At 54.0% G+C, this 16,578-nt stretch overlaps 9 protein-coding genes across 9 annotated transcripts; 2 read left to right on the plus strand and 7 right to left on the minus strand.

The window, feature by feature from the left end:
- Positions 1–3: 3 nt before the first annotated feature.
- Positions 4–372, minus strand: LOC140112461 (histone H2A type 1; the record flags this gene model as incomplete). Its single annotated transcript, XM_072132509.1, has 1 exon — positions 4–372. A coding segment is annotated over exon 1 (369 nt), but the record flags the coding sequence as incomplete, so codon positions are not given.
- Positions 373–664: 292 nt separating this feature from the next.
- LOC140112464 (histone H2B type 1-O-like) lies at positions 665–1,484 on the plus strand. Its single transcript, XM_072132512.1, has one exon. The coding sequence runs from the start codon at positions 682–684 to the stop codon at positions 1,060–1,062; it is 381 nt and encodes a 126-aa protein (XP_071988613.1). The 5' UTR covers positions 665–681; the 3' UTR covers positions 1,063–1,484.
- Positions 1,485–2,542: 1,058 nt separating this feature from the next.
- Positions 2,543–2,931, minus strand: LOC140112465 (histone H4). Its single transcript, XM_072132513.1, has one exon. It carries the CDS (start codon positions 2,906–2,908, stop codon positions 2,597–2,599), a length of 312 nt encoding a protein of 103 aa, XP_071988614.1. The 5' UTR covers positions 2,909–2,931; the 3' UTR covers positions 2,543–2,596.
- A 612-nt stretch (positions 2,932–3,543) lies between these two features.
- On the minus strand, positions 3,544–4,221 carry LOC140112463 (histone H3). The gene has a single exon (XM_072132511.1). The coding sequence runs from the start codon at positions 4,211–4,213 to the stop codon at positions 3,803–3,805; it is 411 nt and encodes a 136-aa protein (XP_071988612.1). The 5' UTR covers positions 4,214–4,221; the 3' UTR covers positions 3,544–3,802.
- Positions 4,222–4,850: 629 nt separating this feature from the next.
- Positions 4,851–5,522, minus strand: LOC140112462 (histone H1A-like). The gene has a single exon (XM_072132510.1). It carries the CDS (start codon positions 5,520–5,522, stop codon positions 4,851–4,853), a length of 672 nt encoding a protein of 223 aa, XP_071988611.1.
- A 5,719-nt stretch (positions 5,523–11,241) lies between these two features.
- LOC140112451 (histone H2A type 1-like) lies at positions 11,242–12,280 on the minus strand. The gene has a single exon (XM_072132501.1). It carries the CDS (start codon positions 12,278–12,280, stop codon positions 11,888–11,890), a length of 393 nt encoding a protein of 130 aa, XP_071988602.1. The 3' UTR covers positions 11,242–11,887.
- A 289-nt stretch (positions 12,281–12,569) lies between these two features.
- LOC140112453 (histone H2B type 1-O-like) lies at positions 12,570–13,392 on the plus strand. Its single transcript, XM_072132502.1, has one exon. The coding sequence runs from the start codon at positions 12,590–12,592 to the stop codon at positions 12,968–12,970; it is 381 nt and encodes a 126-aa protein (XP_071988603.1). The 5' UTR covers positions 12,570–12,589; the 3' UTR covers positions 12,971–13,392.
- Positions 13,393–14,450: 1,058 nt separating this feature from the next.
- LOC140112454 (histone H4) lies at positions 14,451–14,839 on the minus strand. Its single transcript, XM_072132503.1, has one exon. The coding sequence runs from the start codon at positions 14,814–14,816 to the stop codon at positions 14,505–14,507; it is 312 nt and encodes a 103-aa protein (XP_071988604.1). The 5' UTR covers positions 14,817–14,839; the 3' UTR covers positions 14,451–14,504.
- A 612-nt stretch (positions 14,840–15,451) lies between these two features.
- Positions 15,452–16,130, minus strand: LOC140112450 (histone H3). Its single transcript, XM_072132500.1, has one exon. It carries the CDS (start codon positions 16,119–16,121, stop codon positions 15,711–15,713), a length of 411 nt encoding a protein of 136 aa, XP_071988601.1. The 5' UTR covers positions 16,122–16,130; the 3' UTR covers positions 15,452–15,710.
- Positions 16,131–16,578: the final 448 nt, after the last annotated feature.

The following is a 16,578-nucleotide window of genomic DNA, read 5'->3' on the forward strand; positions in this document are numbered from 1 at the left end:
GCTGCTCTCGGTCTTCTTGGGCAGCAGCACGGCCTGGATGTTGGGCAGGACGCCTCCCTGGGCGATGGTGACTCCTCCCAGCAGCTTGTTGAGCTCCTCGTCGTTGCGCACAGCCAGCTGCAGGTGGCGGGGGATGATGCGGGTCTTCTTGTTGTCCCGGGCGGCGTTGCCGGCCAGCTCGAGGATCTCAGCGGTGAGGTACTCGAGCACGGCGGCCAGGTAGACGGGAGCGCCGGCCCCGACTCTCTCGGCGTAGTTGCCCTTGCGGAGGAGCCTGTGCACACGACCGACGGGGAACTGCAGACCGGCCCGAGATGAGCGGGTCTTGGCCTTAGCGCGGACCTTTCCTCCTTGTTTGCCACGTCCAGACATGATGCTAGAGATTCAGTACGACTGATGCCGCTCAGCCGCCTCCTGCCGCCTCTTATACCTTCCCGCCCGCTCCTCACTCTCTGTCATTGGCCGGATTGAAATCCTACCAATAGAGGCGCGGCTCATAGACTCACCAACCAGCATTAGGAGGCGTGGTTCAGCAGTGAACACGGATGACACGCCTCGCTCCTCCAATAGCAGGGCGAGCAGCCGGCGTCGCTCCTTTGCATAGCCCGGCTATAAATACCGCGGCGCGGGGAGGTGCGGGACATTGTTCTCCGTGTCTCGGATAATAGTAACCGCTGCATCATGCCTGATCCCGCCAAGTCCGCCCCAGCGCCCAAGAAGGGCTCCAAGAAAGCCGTCACTAAGGCCCAGAAGAAGGACGGCAAGAAGCGCAGGAAGACCAGGAAGGAGAGTTACGCCATCTACGTCTACAAGGTGCTCAAGCAGGTGCACCCCGACACCGGCATCTCCTCCAAGGCCATGGGTATCATGAACTCCTTCGTCAACGACATCTTCGAGCGCATCGCAGGGGAAGCCTCCCGCCTGGCTCACTACAACAAGCGCTCCACCATCACCTCCCGGGAGATCCAGACCGCCGTCCGCCTGCTGCTGCCCGGAGAGCTGGCCAAGCACGCCGTGTCCGAGGGCACCAAGGCCGTCACCAAGTACACCAGCGCCAAGTAAGCGGCCTCCCGCCTGCCTACCCGGCACCTCCAACACCCCAAAGGCTCTTCTAAGAGCCACCCACCCTCTCCACAACAGAGCTCACCCTTCTCTCTGACCGTTACCCCTGCTCGTTCTCGGGGTAGAACATACCGTTACCCCCACCCCTTGTGTGTATCTCCATCAACCGTTTCTACCGTCTCTGTTAGGTGAGATGTGGCGGTCCCTGCTGCTCATTCCATCCCGGGTACAATCTGGGGGCCAGTGATGCATGGACATAAGGCGCAATGTCATTCCTTCCCTCGGCCTCTGTACAGGAAGAGATGGGCGCGATCATGTACACAGCCATATTATATGGCAATTGGTGCATAAAAGAAAGAATGGGGAACTTGCAGCGTCTCCTGGTGTCCAAGCGGATGCTTGGGTAAGACACTGGGAGGCGGCCGGCCTGGATAAATGGCCAGGGGGGGGTGGGTGACAGGCAGGCGCGCGCCCGCTCGTCAGTGTTGTCAGACTGACGGCTTTTATTAGACCGATCTCGAGGAAAAAAAAAAACATTTTAACCAAAAAGTATGAAGGAAATATAGCTTTATTAACTGACAAATGAAACACAATTAAAAACAAATAACAGGCTGGTCACATAAAAGGAAAACAAGGACACCACACAAAATCAGACAAATGATACAGGATGATATATATAGGGGTAGGTGCTGCTCTACTAAGAGAGATGTGCACAGAGGGGTATGCTATTACTTCAAGAGAAAATGTTTCTAGGGTCACATGGGACAAATATATATAATATTTAAAGTGCATAGTGCCTATAATTCCCAAATACAACCTTAAATTGGTTCACATATTGTGCTTCCCAAAACGGACATACCTTACTGCTAAAACGTATGAATTTGTTATAGCCTATTGCAATAGGGTCCAGGATAACATATTGCACATACACCCATTATCAGTAGTTCACCTGCAGTCTTTTATTAGAGTAGATGCGGAGCCCCGTCCAGGAAGCCCCGAGTGATTGTGTGTGTGTGTGTGACGCCCTGTGGTGTATCAGAAGCTTCTTGCGGCCGTGCAGTGTCCCGGGGCCCTATAACGCGTGACAAGGCTTACACCTCAGCAGATGCCCGGGCAGTGCATAGACACTCAATGTCATGGCTGTCGCAGCGTCATCGCATCGGTAGGAGAAGCCATGAGCGACAGCGCGGCTCCGGTGTGCGGAGGGATTCAGCGGGAAACTCAAATCTGACTCTCGCGCGAACAACCATATGCACACCGTGTAGTGCCCGCGGTATCTCAATCAGTCGCTCGTGCCCTCTCATAAGCCTCCCCCGTTAATTAAGAGATCATCCGCACTGCGGCGGCCCGGGGATAAGTTAGGTGTCTATTGCGCCATCACATTCCGTAGTGCATCACAGGAGATCTATAGGGGCAAGGGGATTACAGACAGCGGTATGAAACAAGCAGCAGAGTGCGAGCTCTTCTCTAGGAGGAGGTGGGTGGCTCTGAAAAGAGCCTTTGGGGGTGAGATGGAGCCGGGTGGGTACGAGTCTTAACCTCCGAAGCCGTAGAGAGTGCGGCCCTGGCGCTTGAGCGCGTACACCACGTCCATGGCGGTGACGGTCTTCCTCTTGGCGTGCTCGGTGTAGGTGACGGCGTCACGGATGACGTTCTCCAGGAACACCTTGAGGACGCCGCGGGTCTCCTCGTAGATGAGGCCGGAGATACGCTTGACTCCTCCTCTGCGAGCCAGGCGGCGGATGGCGGGCTTGGTGATTCCCTGGATGTTATCACGCAGCACCTTCCTGTGCCTCTTGGCGCCTCCTTTTCCAAGACCCTTTCCTCCTTTGCCGCGTCCAGACATGATCTCTGTTTCGTGAAAGACAGTGAATGTTGTTTCTTCTGCCGAGGTCTCCTTTATATACACAGTGAGACGACCAGATAGAGAACTACTGGTGTGACGAAAGGGGCGTGCCCTTATTCTCTCCTCCCCTGACCACCTATTGGCTGAACACTGAACGTGTCATAATTTTGAATTCCCCGCTCTTTCTACAATCCCTGCTACATCGCTGTGTGTGGAGAGCACAAAGACTCCCGCCTCATGAGAGCGGCGGATAAACTGAGGGAGGGGTGCACATCTACATGTAAATGTTATATAGAAAGTGCAGATCTAACTGTAAATGGAGATGAAATATAGAGATTGCGGATCTAGAACTAGGACTAGAGTCGCCGAGGAGCGCAGTAGTGGCTTGCGACCACCTCTGGCGGTAATCAGGGAGGCTGAGAACCCAAACGGCTCGCACTGTGACCAGAGGGAGAGAACGGGGAGCGCAGCTGTGTGAGGTTTATGACCTGTGCTGTGGCAGGACACGCTCCATACTGTTCATATTTTTTCTGTATAGCACCATCATACTGTAGCGCTATACAAATAACACGGGACATATACAAACATATCTATAGTAGTATTTTTTTATTTTTTTTTTTTAAATATGTATGTATTGTGTCGCTGGGCAGCGATTCCTGTCCTGGGGAGGAGGGGACATCGCTGACAGCACTAGAAGCCGGGGGAGGAGCGCAGCGTCTCCCTGCAGACAGATATGAGGCCTTAGAGGATAGGAGCGGCTGCAAAAGAGCGGTCATAGAAGGGTTCACGTGGGGTGTGAGGAGGTGGGGGTTATTGAGCTCGTCCTGTGGAGGATGTGGGTGGCTCTGAAAAGAGCCTTTGTGTTGTGTAGGACGGTACCCGCCCGGGGAGGACTTAGGCCCTCTCGCCGCGGATCCTGCGGGCCAGCTGGATGTCTTTGGGCATGATGGTGACTCTCTTGGCGTGGATGGCGCACAGGTTAGTGTCCTCGAAGAGGCCGACCAGATAGGCCTCGCTGGCCTCCTGCAGCGCCATGACTGCAGAGCTCTGGAAGCGCAGGTCGGTCTTGAAGTCCTGAGCGATCTCTCTGACCAGGCGCTGGAAGGGCAGCTTCCTGATGAGCAGCTCGGTGGACTTCTGGTAACGGCGGATCTCGCGGAGAGCCACGGTGCCGGGGCGGTAGCGGTGAGGCTTCTTGACTCCGCCGGTGGCGGGCGCGCTCTTCCTGGCGGCCTTGGTAGCCAGCTGCTTGCGGGGCGCTTTGCCTCCGGTGGACTTGCGGGCGGTCTGCTTGGTTCTGGCCATGGTTCTCTCTCACACACAAATAGCGGTGATATGAGGAAACGGGAACTGAGCGCAATATTTATGCTCCAGCACTCGTTCTCATTGGCTCAGGTGTAGCCCGCCCATTGACTCCGTTGGCTCGTTCGTAAACCCGCCTAAACAAGGGGAAAGACAGCGAGCAGCCATTGGCTAATTGAGGCCGATAGACGTAACTTCCGGTGATAACGTCCCCTCCCGCCTGGAAGTGTCAACCGCTGCCCCAATCACTGCAGAGCGCTCCCCCCGCACCTGTCACCATCCACACAGGGCACTGCCAGTGCCTCCACCCTCAGCAGCATGCAGGGTGCGCGGGCACATAGACCCCCATCACCTCCCGCTCACTACTCTGCGGCCCCGTCCCACTGTAGACGCTGTAAGCCCTCGCCCCCTCCCGGGATGCTCTGTCCCCCCCATAGTGAGCGGACGACTCATGTGGAAGTCCGGCCACGTCCCCGGGAGTGTGACGCTGGTGGCGGCGGCGGGGGGCTGGAGGGGTATGACCCGGCGGCTTATACTGTGCGGCGGGCTGTGGGTAAGAGCTCTGTCGGGGAGGAGGTGGTGGCTCTGAGAAGAGCCTTTGTGGGGGGGTTTATATGGAAGGGCACAGGGCGGCTCCCGCTTACTTCTTGGCCGCGGGCTTCTTGGCTTTAGTAGCGGCCTTCTTCTTAGCCGGGCTCTTGGCGGCAGCAGCTTTGGGCTTGGCCGCCTTCTTAGCCGGGCTCTTGGTGACTTTCTTGGGCTTCGGGGCGGCCTTGGGCTTCTTGGCCGCTTTCTTGGGGCTCTTGGCCGCCGCTGCTGCAGGCTTCTTGGCCTTTTTGGGGCTCTTGGCGGCGCTGGGAGCCTTCTTGGGCTTCTTAGGAGACTTGGGCGCTTTCTTGGCGCTGGCGGCGGCCGGCTTCTTGGGCTTGGCCGCTGCGGGCTTCTTCTTGGCCGCCTTGTCCTTGGTGTCGAGCTGCTTCTTGTTGAGCTTGAAGGAGCCGGAGGCGCCGCTGCCTTTGACCTGGAGCAGGGTGCCCTTGGTGACCTGCGCCTTGATGGCCAGCTTGAGGCGGCCGTTGTTCTTGTCGACGTCGTAGCCGCCGGCAGCCAGGGCCTTCTTGAGGGCGGCCAGGGACACCCCGCTGCGCTCCTTGGAGGCGGACACGGCTTTGATGATGAGCTCGGAGACGCTGGGGCCGGAGGGCTTCTTGGCGCTCTTCTTGGCGGCAGCGGCCTTCTTGGGCTGCTTCTTGGCCTTGGCGGCCGGTTCGGCGGCAGGGGGAGCTGCGGCGGCGGGCGCGGTTTCTGCCATCTTCAGATATGAAGGGACTCGCACACAAAACTCTGCTGACAGTTCGTGAATCGCGAGCAGCGCGCTCTCCGGCCTCTTATATCTACAACGGCGGCGCTCTGATTGGCTGCCGAGTGGCATCGTCCTCCGCTCCTATTGGCTGACACTGAGCGCCGCTGCCGACTGTCAGTGCTTGAGCGAAGCTCCGCTCTGCCCGTGTGCTTCCCTGCCCGGGAGAGCAGCCCCTTAGCGGACACCAGCGGACAGGCCCGCGCGCTCCCCCCCTGACTCCCCACTCCCCGACAACCTCTGTGACCGTGTGCAGCCGTCACTGGCGGAGGCGCTGGGCGGGAGCCGGCAGGGGGGCCCCGGGATCTCCGCCATGGTCCTCCCGATCCGCGCGTCGCCGTGATTGTGCGGAGATAGCACTGGCGCGGGAGCTGCCGGCTTCTCCTCCCCGCACTTGTCACCGTCACTGGGATCTTCCCCACAGGATCTGCCGCGCACAAGTCTTATTGTCCCATCCGGGGAAGAGCTGGGGCTGCCGAGAGCGCGGGAGGGTAACACACAGGCGGCCCCGGCCTCCCCGTCCTGCCCTGTCCATGGATAGGACATCACGAGGAGCTGTCACCGGCCCCGGCCCCGTCCACAGGAAGATCCAAGGAGGCTGCAGCCACAATGTATCATCATCCAGTGCCCCCTGCATCATCCCTATCATCATCCAGTGCCCCCTGCATCATCCCTATCATCATCCAGTGCCCCCTACATCTACACTATCATCATCCAGAGCCCCATGCATCATCACTATCATCATCCAGTGCCCCTTGCATCAACACTATCAATATCCAGTGCCCACTACATCTACACTATCATCATCCAGAGCCCCATGCATCATCACTATCATCATCCAGTGCCCCCTACATCATCAATATCATCATCCAGTGCCCCCTACATCATCACTATCATCATCCAGTGCCCCCTACCTCATCACTATCATCATCCAGTGCCCCCTGCATCATCACTATCATCATCCAGTGCCCCCTACATCATCACTATCATCATCCAGTGCCCCCTGCATCATCACTATCATCATCCAGTGCCCCCTGCATCATCACTATCATCATCCAGTGCCCCCTACATCATCACTATCATCATCCAGTGCCCCCTGCATCATCACTATCATCATCCAGTGCCCCCTGCATCATCACTATCATCATTCAGTGCCCCCTGCATCATCACTATCATCATCCAGTGCCCCCTGCAAAAGTACTACAATCATTTTGTTTTGTCGTATTGGTATATTTATATATATATATATATATGTGTGTGTGTGTGTGTGTGTGGTAGGAGGGGGGGGGGGGGTTAGGTATGTATGATATGTGTAGGTAAAACAGCCCGGTCAGCTGTGGTGTGAGGGGTACAGCCATGGATTGGCTCACAGGTGGAGCGTTGAATCTCAATATGTGATAAACAAGACAAAGGTGACCTAGCACAGCCCAGTCAAGTATAGCTTGACAGTCAAGTATATGTGGCAGAAAAATACATTCTGTTATCCAGTTGGAATTATAATGAAAGTGACTGTGTTTTTCTTAGGGGCGCAGTGGGGAGATGTCACTTTGGCTCCTCATAGAAAGTCTGGTGAAAAATTATGCAACAATAAGTCATGGCGGGGAAAGTCCACCATGAAGTTCTGAAACCAGTGGAGAAGACATGTCACCTATGAAGTCCAAAATTCTACTCCTACCTGTGACAAATCAGTACTGTAGTCACAGACTAGCCACTTAGATTGTGGAACAACTCTCTGCTTACATAGTGTGATTTAGTGTAGAGTCAGTTGGGACCGTGGACTTGGCTCACTGAGTATGGAAACCCTGAGGTGGGGTTGGCCTAGAAAGACAAGTTTCAAGATGGAGTTCACTGTGAGGAAGACGCTGTGCTCCTGGGGGCTGCTTCCAGCAGGCGGAAGGCATTTTCAAGTTGGACTAGTGTCTGACCAGTAGCAATGTTAAAACTTTTAAACATGAATACCCCCTTCTGCAAACGTCGTCGTCGTCGACGGCGGCGGCAAAAGGAATTGGAAAGTGGACTGATCCATTGCATCCCCTGTGAAGGGGAGAACGAGTCAGTTATTTACACTTTTTTTTTTGGTCTCAGAAGAGGTAAGGGTGATGGTAGAGTCCATAAGTTCTCCTATGAAGGAGGTTGGTGTAGCCCATTTCTTCTTTCTCTCAGAGGAGGAAGTGTGAAGGTGGTGGGCGCTCCCGATCTGCGCCTGGCAGTGAATGTGCTTCCCCTCCCCCTCCCCGCCGCGGCGCTTGTAGGCGATCTTTCAAGTTGTGGTGCGGGGCTGCATTTTACCTGTGACCCTGCCGTCTCCATCATCTCTCGCAGGCCGGTCAGATGAAGGCCCTTTGCAGGCAGCACGATCATAGTAAAGCACCTGCCTGGCACGATCACTGCCTTCAGGGTCCGTAGGCCGGGAAAGGCCTTTGACTTGTGGTGGGGGTGACCCCGCGCGGGGAAGTGTCTGGACGCCACAAGCAACAGAAGAGTCCCGCTCACAATCAGCGCTCAGCTTTCATTTTCCCACAGCAGTGTATAAAATGGGAGCAGGGAGCAGGGAGCAGGAGTCTGACGACGAGTTCTTCCTTTATTTTTGTTGCAGCTGCTGTGGGAAACTGTGACTATTGGCTGTTGTGGGCCAATGTACTGTGACTACTGGCTACTGTGGCGTTGTGTGGGACACTCTGATTATTATGGCTACTGTGTGGCTCTGGTTATTGTGGGGGCGCTGTGCTTAATTTGGGTGATGCGTGGGACACCAGGACTGTATTGGCTATTGTGGGGCCGGCTTATGGCTAATGTGGTAAAACCACAATTTGGCCACAGTTGGGTCACTGCGACGACAGTGGCTGCTCTGAGGGCACTCTGACAATATTCTCTACGCTGGGGTCACTGTGAACATAGTCTACTTGGGGGCAACATGGTTATATTGGCTACCCTGAGGTTAGGTGCTGTGACTTTTTTGGCTAGGGTAAGATCTGGCACTGTAAAAATACTGGCCAATGCGAAAGCCTCTTCCTTCTTCTCACGCTCCTATTGGTGCCTAGCGGCACTCAGCTATTTGCTGGTGATATTACTCCTCTGTCCTCACAGCGTGTATCCGCACCACTAAACATAAAGACAAAGTAAGTAAAATATTCACACGCTTATGTGGATCTCGTTCCTGTCGACTCCTCCATCCGGGGGTATGACGCGCATCCAGAACCGCCCCCTAACGGCATCAGCTGGGGGGGTGACACTGGTATCGCGTCCATTGTAATGCGGTTCCCTTGGGATTCACTGGTGATCTCAAAGGTATATGGCGATTTCTACAGAGAGCGCTGGAGTGATATGTGCGTATGATAACACGAGTGGGGCTTAGAATAGAGCGCGATGGGGGAAATATTCTTGGCGATCTTATACGGGGTACCTTTTTTCCGGTCGATTAGCCACTCGCATATATACTGGTAAATTATTGTGTACCAATGGGTACGACATAGGGGCCCCTGGATAGAGACAAGGTTCCTTTCCCTACAGGAGGGCCCTCTGCTCTAATGCTATCAATGTCCAGTGCCACTTTTACATTCTTTTTCTGACATCACTATTCACATCCGTTATTTGCATCAATTATTAAGCATTTCATGTTGTAGTATTGTTGAATTTGCGTATCGGGAAGATGCATTACTTGCAAGGACTTATGACCTAAAAAAAAAACAAAAAAAAAACACATGTCCAGTCTGTCGTTGAGACCAATTGGTCCTAGAGCCCCTGTGTGCAGTATCCATCTGCCTTCTTTTTGTAATAGGAGGCGCTGTCCGTCGCCTGAATCGCCTAAATTGGGTTATATCGCCCCAATGTTTCATGTGTTTGAACAAGCAAGTCAGAGCGCGAAACAGCTGCCGTGTACTTTGCGTCTACATGAGTCCCTACGTCTCTGCCTCCCCATACGGATCTGTGTGTAAGTATGTACTAATACATCGGATCAAGAAGGAGAAGTTTTGGTGAGTGCTGACCTACTGCTTTTCATAGTTTATACGGTTGAAAAAAGACACTTGTCCATCAAGTTCAACCGAGGAAGGGTAGGGATTGGATGAGGAAGGGATTTAGGGGAAACAATCCTAAATTTAGGGGAAACAATCCTAACTTTTCATATTACTCTTGGACTTTCATGAGATCTAGAGCACCACCGCTGTTTTCCTGTGTACGGATGATTTGACAGCCAAGATCAATACAATTAGAAGGGCAATTAAATACAGGCAGTCCCCGGGTTACGTACAAGATAGGGTCTGTAGGTTTGGTCTTAAGTTGAATTTGTATGTAAGTTGGAACTGTATATTTTATAATTGTAACTCCAGACAATTTTTTTTTTTTTTTGTCTCTGTGACAATTGGATTTTAAAAATGTTGGGTTGTCATAAGAACCAGGATTAACAATAAATCTTAACTACAGACACATTTAATAACTGTTATAGCTGTTTATTGTAGCTTTGGACTAAAGTACAGTAAATTACCAATATCCTGAGGTCCGTTTGTAACTAGGGGTCGTCTTTAAGTCAGGTGTTCTTAAGTAGGGGACCGCCTGTATATACACACAGAGTGGTGCCGCTCACGCTTCTTCTTTTTGGTAAACCAAGGCTTTTGTGGGGAAGGCACTGTAAAAATGTTGGCTACTGTAAGGCCACTGTGACCCCGGGCAATGGGCTTGAAGAGAAATTAGACAAATTTGGGGCTTGATGGCGAGACCCAGAGGTCATGGAAGCCGTGAACGACTTCTGAATCTAAGTGCCACACTCCTACAGGTCAAGTTAGAAGAAACAACTCTTTACTTTTGGTAGTAACTCCAAATCCAGGTCTCCTTTGGTTAATAAATTTGATTTCCATTGTTTTTTTTTTTTTTGTTCTTCTAACCCCTTCACGCTCTGCGGGGAAAATATCCGCCACAGAGCTATATGAAGGGTGTATGAAGAGGATTCACGGGCTGAGCCTTCTTCATACAGAGTTGGGCTTTGCTGCATATTGCAAGCACCGACCACGGGTGCTAACCTATTCTCTGCCGCCGCCGGCACCTAAAACATGGCACCGCCACGTTTCTTCCGATCGCCGCTCCCCCGAACGTCATCGGGGGAGAACGGTGGCTTGGCGTCAATCAGTTGACATGACAGCCTCTGGTCTTCGTCAGACCCGAGGCAACATGGTTTCTGCGGGTTCGTTACAATGAGCCAGTGGCTCATTGTAATGAATCATATGCAAAAAACGCCATGTACTGCAATACAGTAGCATTGCAGTATATGGTAGGAACGACCGGACTATCTAGGGTTAATGTACCCTAGAGGGTCTAAGAAACAGAAAAAAAAGTTAAAAAAATGTAAAAAAATATTAAAATTTCAAATCACCCCCCCCCCTTCCCTAGAACTGATATAAAACATAATAAACAGTAAATATCAAACACAAAAGGTATCGCCGCGTCGTAATATGAATAATAAATAACATCATGGGAAAGTAAAAATTTGTTACGCACAAAATAAGCCCTCGCACAGCTCTATACATGGAAAAATGAAAAAGTTCTGGAAGGTGGAGAGCGAGGAATGATTGAAAAAACCCTGCGTCCTTAAGGGGGTAATTTAGTTTTCAGTACATTTAACTTTGTACAGAACAAAGTATTCACTGAGGATATTTCATTCATTCATTTCTAGGACGTGTCATGTGAGCGCCACCTTTATTATTGTGAGCAGTGTATATGCGGCAGCCTCGGGCAAGGGCTGATCATTCCTGCAGCAGCACATCCTAAAAATCACAACGATCTGCATTTGCCACTGACTGAGCCAGATCAGGGCCTGATGGTGACCCGCACTGGGGTAGGTTCGTCTTCAGATGACATTTTGTGGAGAAACAAAAGCGTGTTGAGGGGGGAATATAGTGCAAACAGACCCCAAATCTGCCGCCGGGACGTTTAGTTCTCAGTCGCAGTTTGGGGGGGGGGGGGGTGTTTGAATTTCCCGCTCGCTCTCCCCGTGTGACGTCAGCAGCCGCCATGTACACAGCACCGGGCCGTTAGCCGCACGTGAGGGAAGCGCAGCCGCAGCTCTGTCCCTGTGCGGAGGACGAGTGCCGCCCGTACATGGAGCGCGGGGCGAGCGTCCTCCTCCTCCGGCTGTAGAATAGTACAGTGGGACAGCGCAGACACATAGCGGTGCAGAGGAGAGTACAGGATCAGTACAGTATAGAGTGTGCGCGGTGTACCGGGGAGACACCCGGGGCTGCAGCTCTGTCAGGAGGGGGTGGGTGGCTCTTAGAAGAGCCTTTGTGTGTAGCGGGGATCGGGTGCTGGAGCAGTGACAGCGGCGCTCACTTGCTCTTGGCGGGCTTGCTGCTCTCGGTCTTCTTGGGCAGCAGCACGGCCTGGATGTTGGGCAGGACGCCTCCCTGGGCGATGGTGACTCCTCCCAGCAGCTTGTTGAGCTCCTCGTCGTTGCGCACAGCCAGCTGCAGGTGGCGGGGGATGATGCGGGTCTTCTTGTTGTCCCGGGCGGCGTTGCCGGCCAGCTCGAGGATCTCAGCGGTGAGGTACTCGAGCACGGCGGCCAGGTAGACGGGAGCGCCGGCCCCGACTCTCTCGGCGTAGTTGCCCTTGCGGAGGAGCCTGTGCACACGACCGACGGGGAACTGCAGACCGGCCCGAGATGAGCGGGTCTTGGCCTTAGCGCGGACCTTTCCTCCTTGTTTGCCACGTCCAGACATGATGCTAGAGATTCAGTACGACTGATGCCGCTCAGCCGCCTCCTGCCGCCTCTTATACCTTCCCGCCCGCTCCTCACTCTCTGTCATTGGCCGGATTGAAATCCTACCAATAGAGGCGCGGCTCATAGACTCACCAACCAGCATTAGGAGGCGTGGTTCAGCAGTGAACACGGATGACACGCCTCGCTCCTCCAATAGCAGGGCGAGCAGCCGGCGTCGCTCCTTTGCATAGCCCGGCTATAAATACCGCGGCGCGGGGAGGTGCGGGACATTGTTCTCCGTGTCTCGGATAATAGTAACCGCTGCATCATGCCTGATCCCGCCAAGTCCGCCCCAGCGCCCAAGAAGGGCTCCAAGAAAGCCGTCACTAAGGCCCAGAAGAAGGACGGCAAGAAGCGCAGGAAGACCAGGAAGGAGAGTTACGCCATCTACGTCTACAAGGTGCTCAAGCAGGTGCACCCCGACACCGGCATCTCCTCCAAGGCCATGGGTATCATGAACTCCTTCGTCAACGACATCTTCGAGCGCATCGCAGGGGAAGCCTCCCGCCTGGCTCACTACAACAAGCGCTCCACCATCACCTCCCGGGAGATCCAGACCGCCGTCCGCCTGCTGCTGCCCGGAGAGCTGGCCAAGCACGCCGTGTCCGAGGGCACCAAGGCCGTCACCAAGTACACCAGCGCCAAGTAAGCGGCCTCCCGCCTGCCTACCCGGCACCTCCAACACCCCAAAGGCTCTTCTAAGAGCCACCCACCCTCTCCACAACAGAGCTCACCCTTCTCTCTGACCGTTACCCCTGCTCGTTCTCGGGGTAGAACATACCGTTACCCCCACCCCTTGTGTGTATCTCCATCAACCGTTTCTACCGTCTCTGTTAGGTGAGATGTGGCGGTCCCTGCTGCTCATTCCATCCCGGGTACAATCTGGGGGCCAGTGATGCATGGACATAAGGCGCAATGTCATTCCTTCCCTCGGCCTCTGTACAGGAAGAGATGGGCGCGATCATGTACACAGCCATATTATATGGCAATTGGTGCATAAAAGAAAGAATGGGGAACTTGCAGCGTCTCCTGGTGTCCAAGCGGATGCTTGGGTAAGACACTGGGAGGCGGCCGGCCTGGATAAATGGCCAGGGGGGGGTGGGTGACAGGCAGGCGCGCGCCCGCTCGTCAGTGTTGTCAGACTGACGGCTTTTATTAGACCGATCTCGAGGAAAAAAAAAAACATTTTAACCAAAAAGTATGAAGGAAATATAGCTTTATTAACTGACAAATGAAACACAATTAAAAACAAATAACAGGCTGGTCACATAAAAGGAAAACAAGGACACCACACAAAATCAGACAAATGATACAGGATGATATATATAGGGGTAGGTGCTGCTCTACTAAGAGAGATGTGCACAGAGGGGTATGCTATTACTTCAAGAGAAAATGTTTCTAGGGTCACATGGGACAAATATATATAATATTTAAAGTGCATAGTGCCTATAATTCCCAAATACAACCTTAAATTGGTTCACATATTGTGCTTCCCAAAACGGACATACCTTACTGCTAAAACGTATGAATTTGTTATAGCCTATTGCAATAGGGTCCAGGATAACATATTGCACATACACCCATTATCAGTAGTTCACCTGCAGTCTTTTATTAGAGTAGATGCGGAGCCCCGTCCAGGAAGCCCCGAGTGATTGTGTGTGTGTGTGTGACGCCCTGTGGTGTATCAGAAGCTTCTTGCGGCCGTGCAGTGTCCCGGGGCCCTATAACGCGTGACAAGGCTTACACCTCAGCAGATGCCCGGGCAGTGCATAGACACTCAATGTCATGGCTGTCGCAGCGTCATCGCATCGGTAGGAGAAGCCATGAGCGACAGCGCGGCTCCGGTGTGCGGAGGGATTCAGCGGGAAACTCAAATCTGACTCTCGCGCGAACAACCATATGCACACCGTGTAGTGCCCGCGGTATCTCAATCAGTCGCTCGTGCCCTCTCATAAGCCTCCCCCGTTAATTAAGAGATCATCCGCACTGCGGCGGCCCGGGGATAAGTTAGGTGTCTATTGCGCCATCACATTCCGTAGTGCATCACAGGAGATCTATAGGGGCAAGGGGATTACAGACAGCGGTATGAAACAAGCAGCAGAGTGCGAGCTCTTCTCTAGGAGGAGGTGGGTGGCTCTGAAAAGAGCCTTTGGGGGTGAGATGGAGCCGGGTGGGTACGAGTCTTAACCTCCGAAGCCGTAGAGAGTGCGGCCCTGGCGCTTGAGCGCGTACACCACGTCCATGGCGGTGACGGTCTTCCTCTTGGCGTGCTCGGTGTAGGTGACGGCGTCACGGATGACGTTCTCCAGGAACACCTTGAGGACGCCGCGGGTCTCCTCGTAGATGAGGCCGGAGATACGCTTGACTCCTCCTCTGCGAGCCAGGCGGCGGATGGCGGGCTTGGTGATTCCCTGGATGTTATCACGCAGCACCTTCCTGTGCCTCTTGGCGCCTCCTTTTCCAAGACCCTTTCCTCCTTTGCCGCGTCCAGACATGATCTCTGTTTCGTGAAAGACAGTGAATGTTGTTTCTTCTGCCGAGGTCTCCTTTATATACACAGTGAGACGACCAGATAGAGAACTACTGGTGTGACGAAAGGGGCGTGCCCTTATTCTCTCCTCCCCTGACCACCTATTGGCTGAACACTGAACGTGTCATAATTTTGAATTCCCCGCTCTTTCTACAATCCCTGCTACATCGCTGTGTGTGGAGAGCACAAAGACTCCCGCCTCATGAGAGCGGCGGATAAACTGAGGGAGGGGTGCACATCTACATGTAAATGTTATATAGAAAGTGCAGATCTAACTGTAAATGGAGATGAAATATAGAGATTGCGGATCTAGAACTAGGACTAGAGTCGCCGAGGAGCGCAGTAGTGGCTTGCGACCACCTCTGGCGGTAATCAGGGAGGCTGAGAACCCAAACGGCTCGCACTGTGACCAGAGGGAGAGAACGGGGAGCGCAGCTGTGTGAGGTTTATGACCTGTGCTGTGGCAGGACACGCTCCATACTGTTCATATTTTTTCTGTATAGCACCATCATACTGTAGCGCTATACAAATAACACGGGACATATACAAACATATCTATAGTAGTATTTTTTTATTTTTTTTTTTTAAATATGTATGTATTGTGTCGCTGGGCAGCGATTCCTGTCCTGGGGAGGAGGGGACATCGCTGACAGCACTAGAAGCCGGGGGAGGAGCGCAGCGTCTCCCTGCAGACAGATATGAGGCCTTAGAGGATAGGAGCGGCTGCAAAAGAGCGGTCATAGAAGGGTTCACGTGGGGTGTGAGGAGGTGGGGGTTATTGAGCTCGTCCTGTGGAGGATGTGGGTGGCTCTGAAAAGAGCCTTTGTGTTGTGTAGGACGGTACCCGCCCGGGGAGGACTTAGGCCCTCTCGCCGCGGATCCTGCGGGCCAGCTGGATGTCTTTGGGCATGATGGTGACTCTCTTGGCGTGGATGGCGCACAGGTTAGTGTCCTCGAAGAGGCCGACCAGATAGGCCTCGCTGGCCTCCTGCAGCGCCATGACTGCAGAGCTCTGGAAGCGCAGGTCGGTCTTGAAGTCCTGAGCGATCTCTCTGACCAGGCGCTGGAAGGGCAGCTTCCTGATGAGCAGCTCGGTGGACTTCTGGTAACGGCGGATCTCGCGGAGAGCCACGGTGCCGGGGCGGTAGCGGTGAGGCTTCTTGACTCCGCCGGTGGCGGGCGCGCTCTTCCTGGCGGCCTTGGTAGCCAGCTGCTTGCGGGGCGCTTTGCCTCCGGTGGACTTGCGGGCGGTCTGCTTGGTTCTGGCCATGGTTCTCTCTCACACACAAATAGCGGTGATATGAGGAAACGGGAACTGAGCGCAATATTTATGCTCCAGCACTCGTTCTCATTGGCTCAGGTGTAGCCCGCCCATTGACTCCGTTGGCTCGTTCGTAAACCCGCCTAAACAAGGGGAAAGACAGCGAGCAGCCATTGGCTAATTGAGGCCGATAGACGTAACTTCCGGTGATAACGTCCCCTCCCGCCTGGAAGTGTCAACCGCTGCCCCAATCACTGCAGAGCGCTCCCCCCGCACCTGTCACCATCCACACAGGGCACTGCCAGTGCCTCCACCCTCAGCAGCATGCAGGGTGCGCGGGCACATAGACCCCCATCACCTCCCGCTCTCTACTCTGCGGCCCCGTCCCCTGTAGACGCTGTAAGCCCTCGCCCCCTCCCGGGATGCTCTGTCCCCCCCATAGTGAGCGGACGACTCATGTGGAAGT

This window comes from Engystomops pustulosus, unplaced genomic scaffold, assembly GCF_040894005.1.
Source record: "Engystomops pustulosus unplaced genomic scaffold, aEngPut4.maternal MAT_SCAFFOLD_796, whole genome shotgun sequence".
In the NCBI taxonomy this organism is placed as follows: Eukaryota; Metazoa; Chordata; class Amphibia; order Anura; family Leptodactylidae; genus Engystomops; species Engystomops pustulosus.

Coding starts and splice junctions, on each gene's coding strand:
- LOC140112454 (XM_072132503.1), bottom strand. CDS start 14,816: ATGTCTGGACGCGGCAAAGGAGGAAAGGGTCTTGGAAAAGGAGGCGCC.
- LOC140112465 (XM_072132513.1), bottom strand. CDS start 2,908: ATGTCTGGACGCGGCAAAGGAGGAAAGGGTCTTGGAAAAGGAGGCGCC.
- LOC140112453 (XM_072132502.1), top strand. CDS start 12,590: ATGCCTGATCCCGCCAAGTCCGCCCCAGCGCCCAAGAAGGGCTCCAAG.
- LOC140112463 (XM_072132511.1), bottom strand. CDS start 4,213: ATGGCCAGAACCAAGCAGACCGCCCGCAAGTCCACCGGAGGCAAAGCG.
- LOC140112462 (XM_072132510.1), bottom strand. CDS start 5,522: ATGGCAGAAACCGCGCCCGCCGCCGCAGCTCCCCCTGCCGCCGAACCG.
- LOC140112450 (XM_072132500.1), bottom strand. CDS start 16,121: ATGGCCAGAACCAAGCAGACCGCCCGCAAGTCCACCGGAGGCAAAGCG.
- LOC140112464 (XM_072132512.1), top strand. CDS start 682: ATGCCTGATCCCGCCAAGTCCGCCCCAGCGCCCAAGAAGGGCTCCAAG.
- LOC140112451 (XM_072132501.1), bottom strand. CDS start 12,280: ATGTCTGGACGTGGCAAACAAGGAGGAAAGGTCCGCGCTAAGGCCAAG.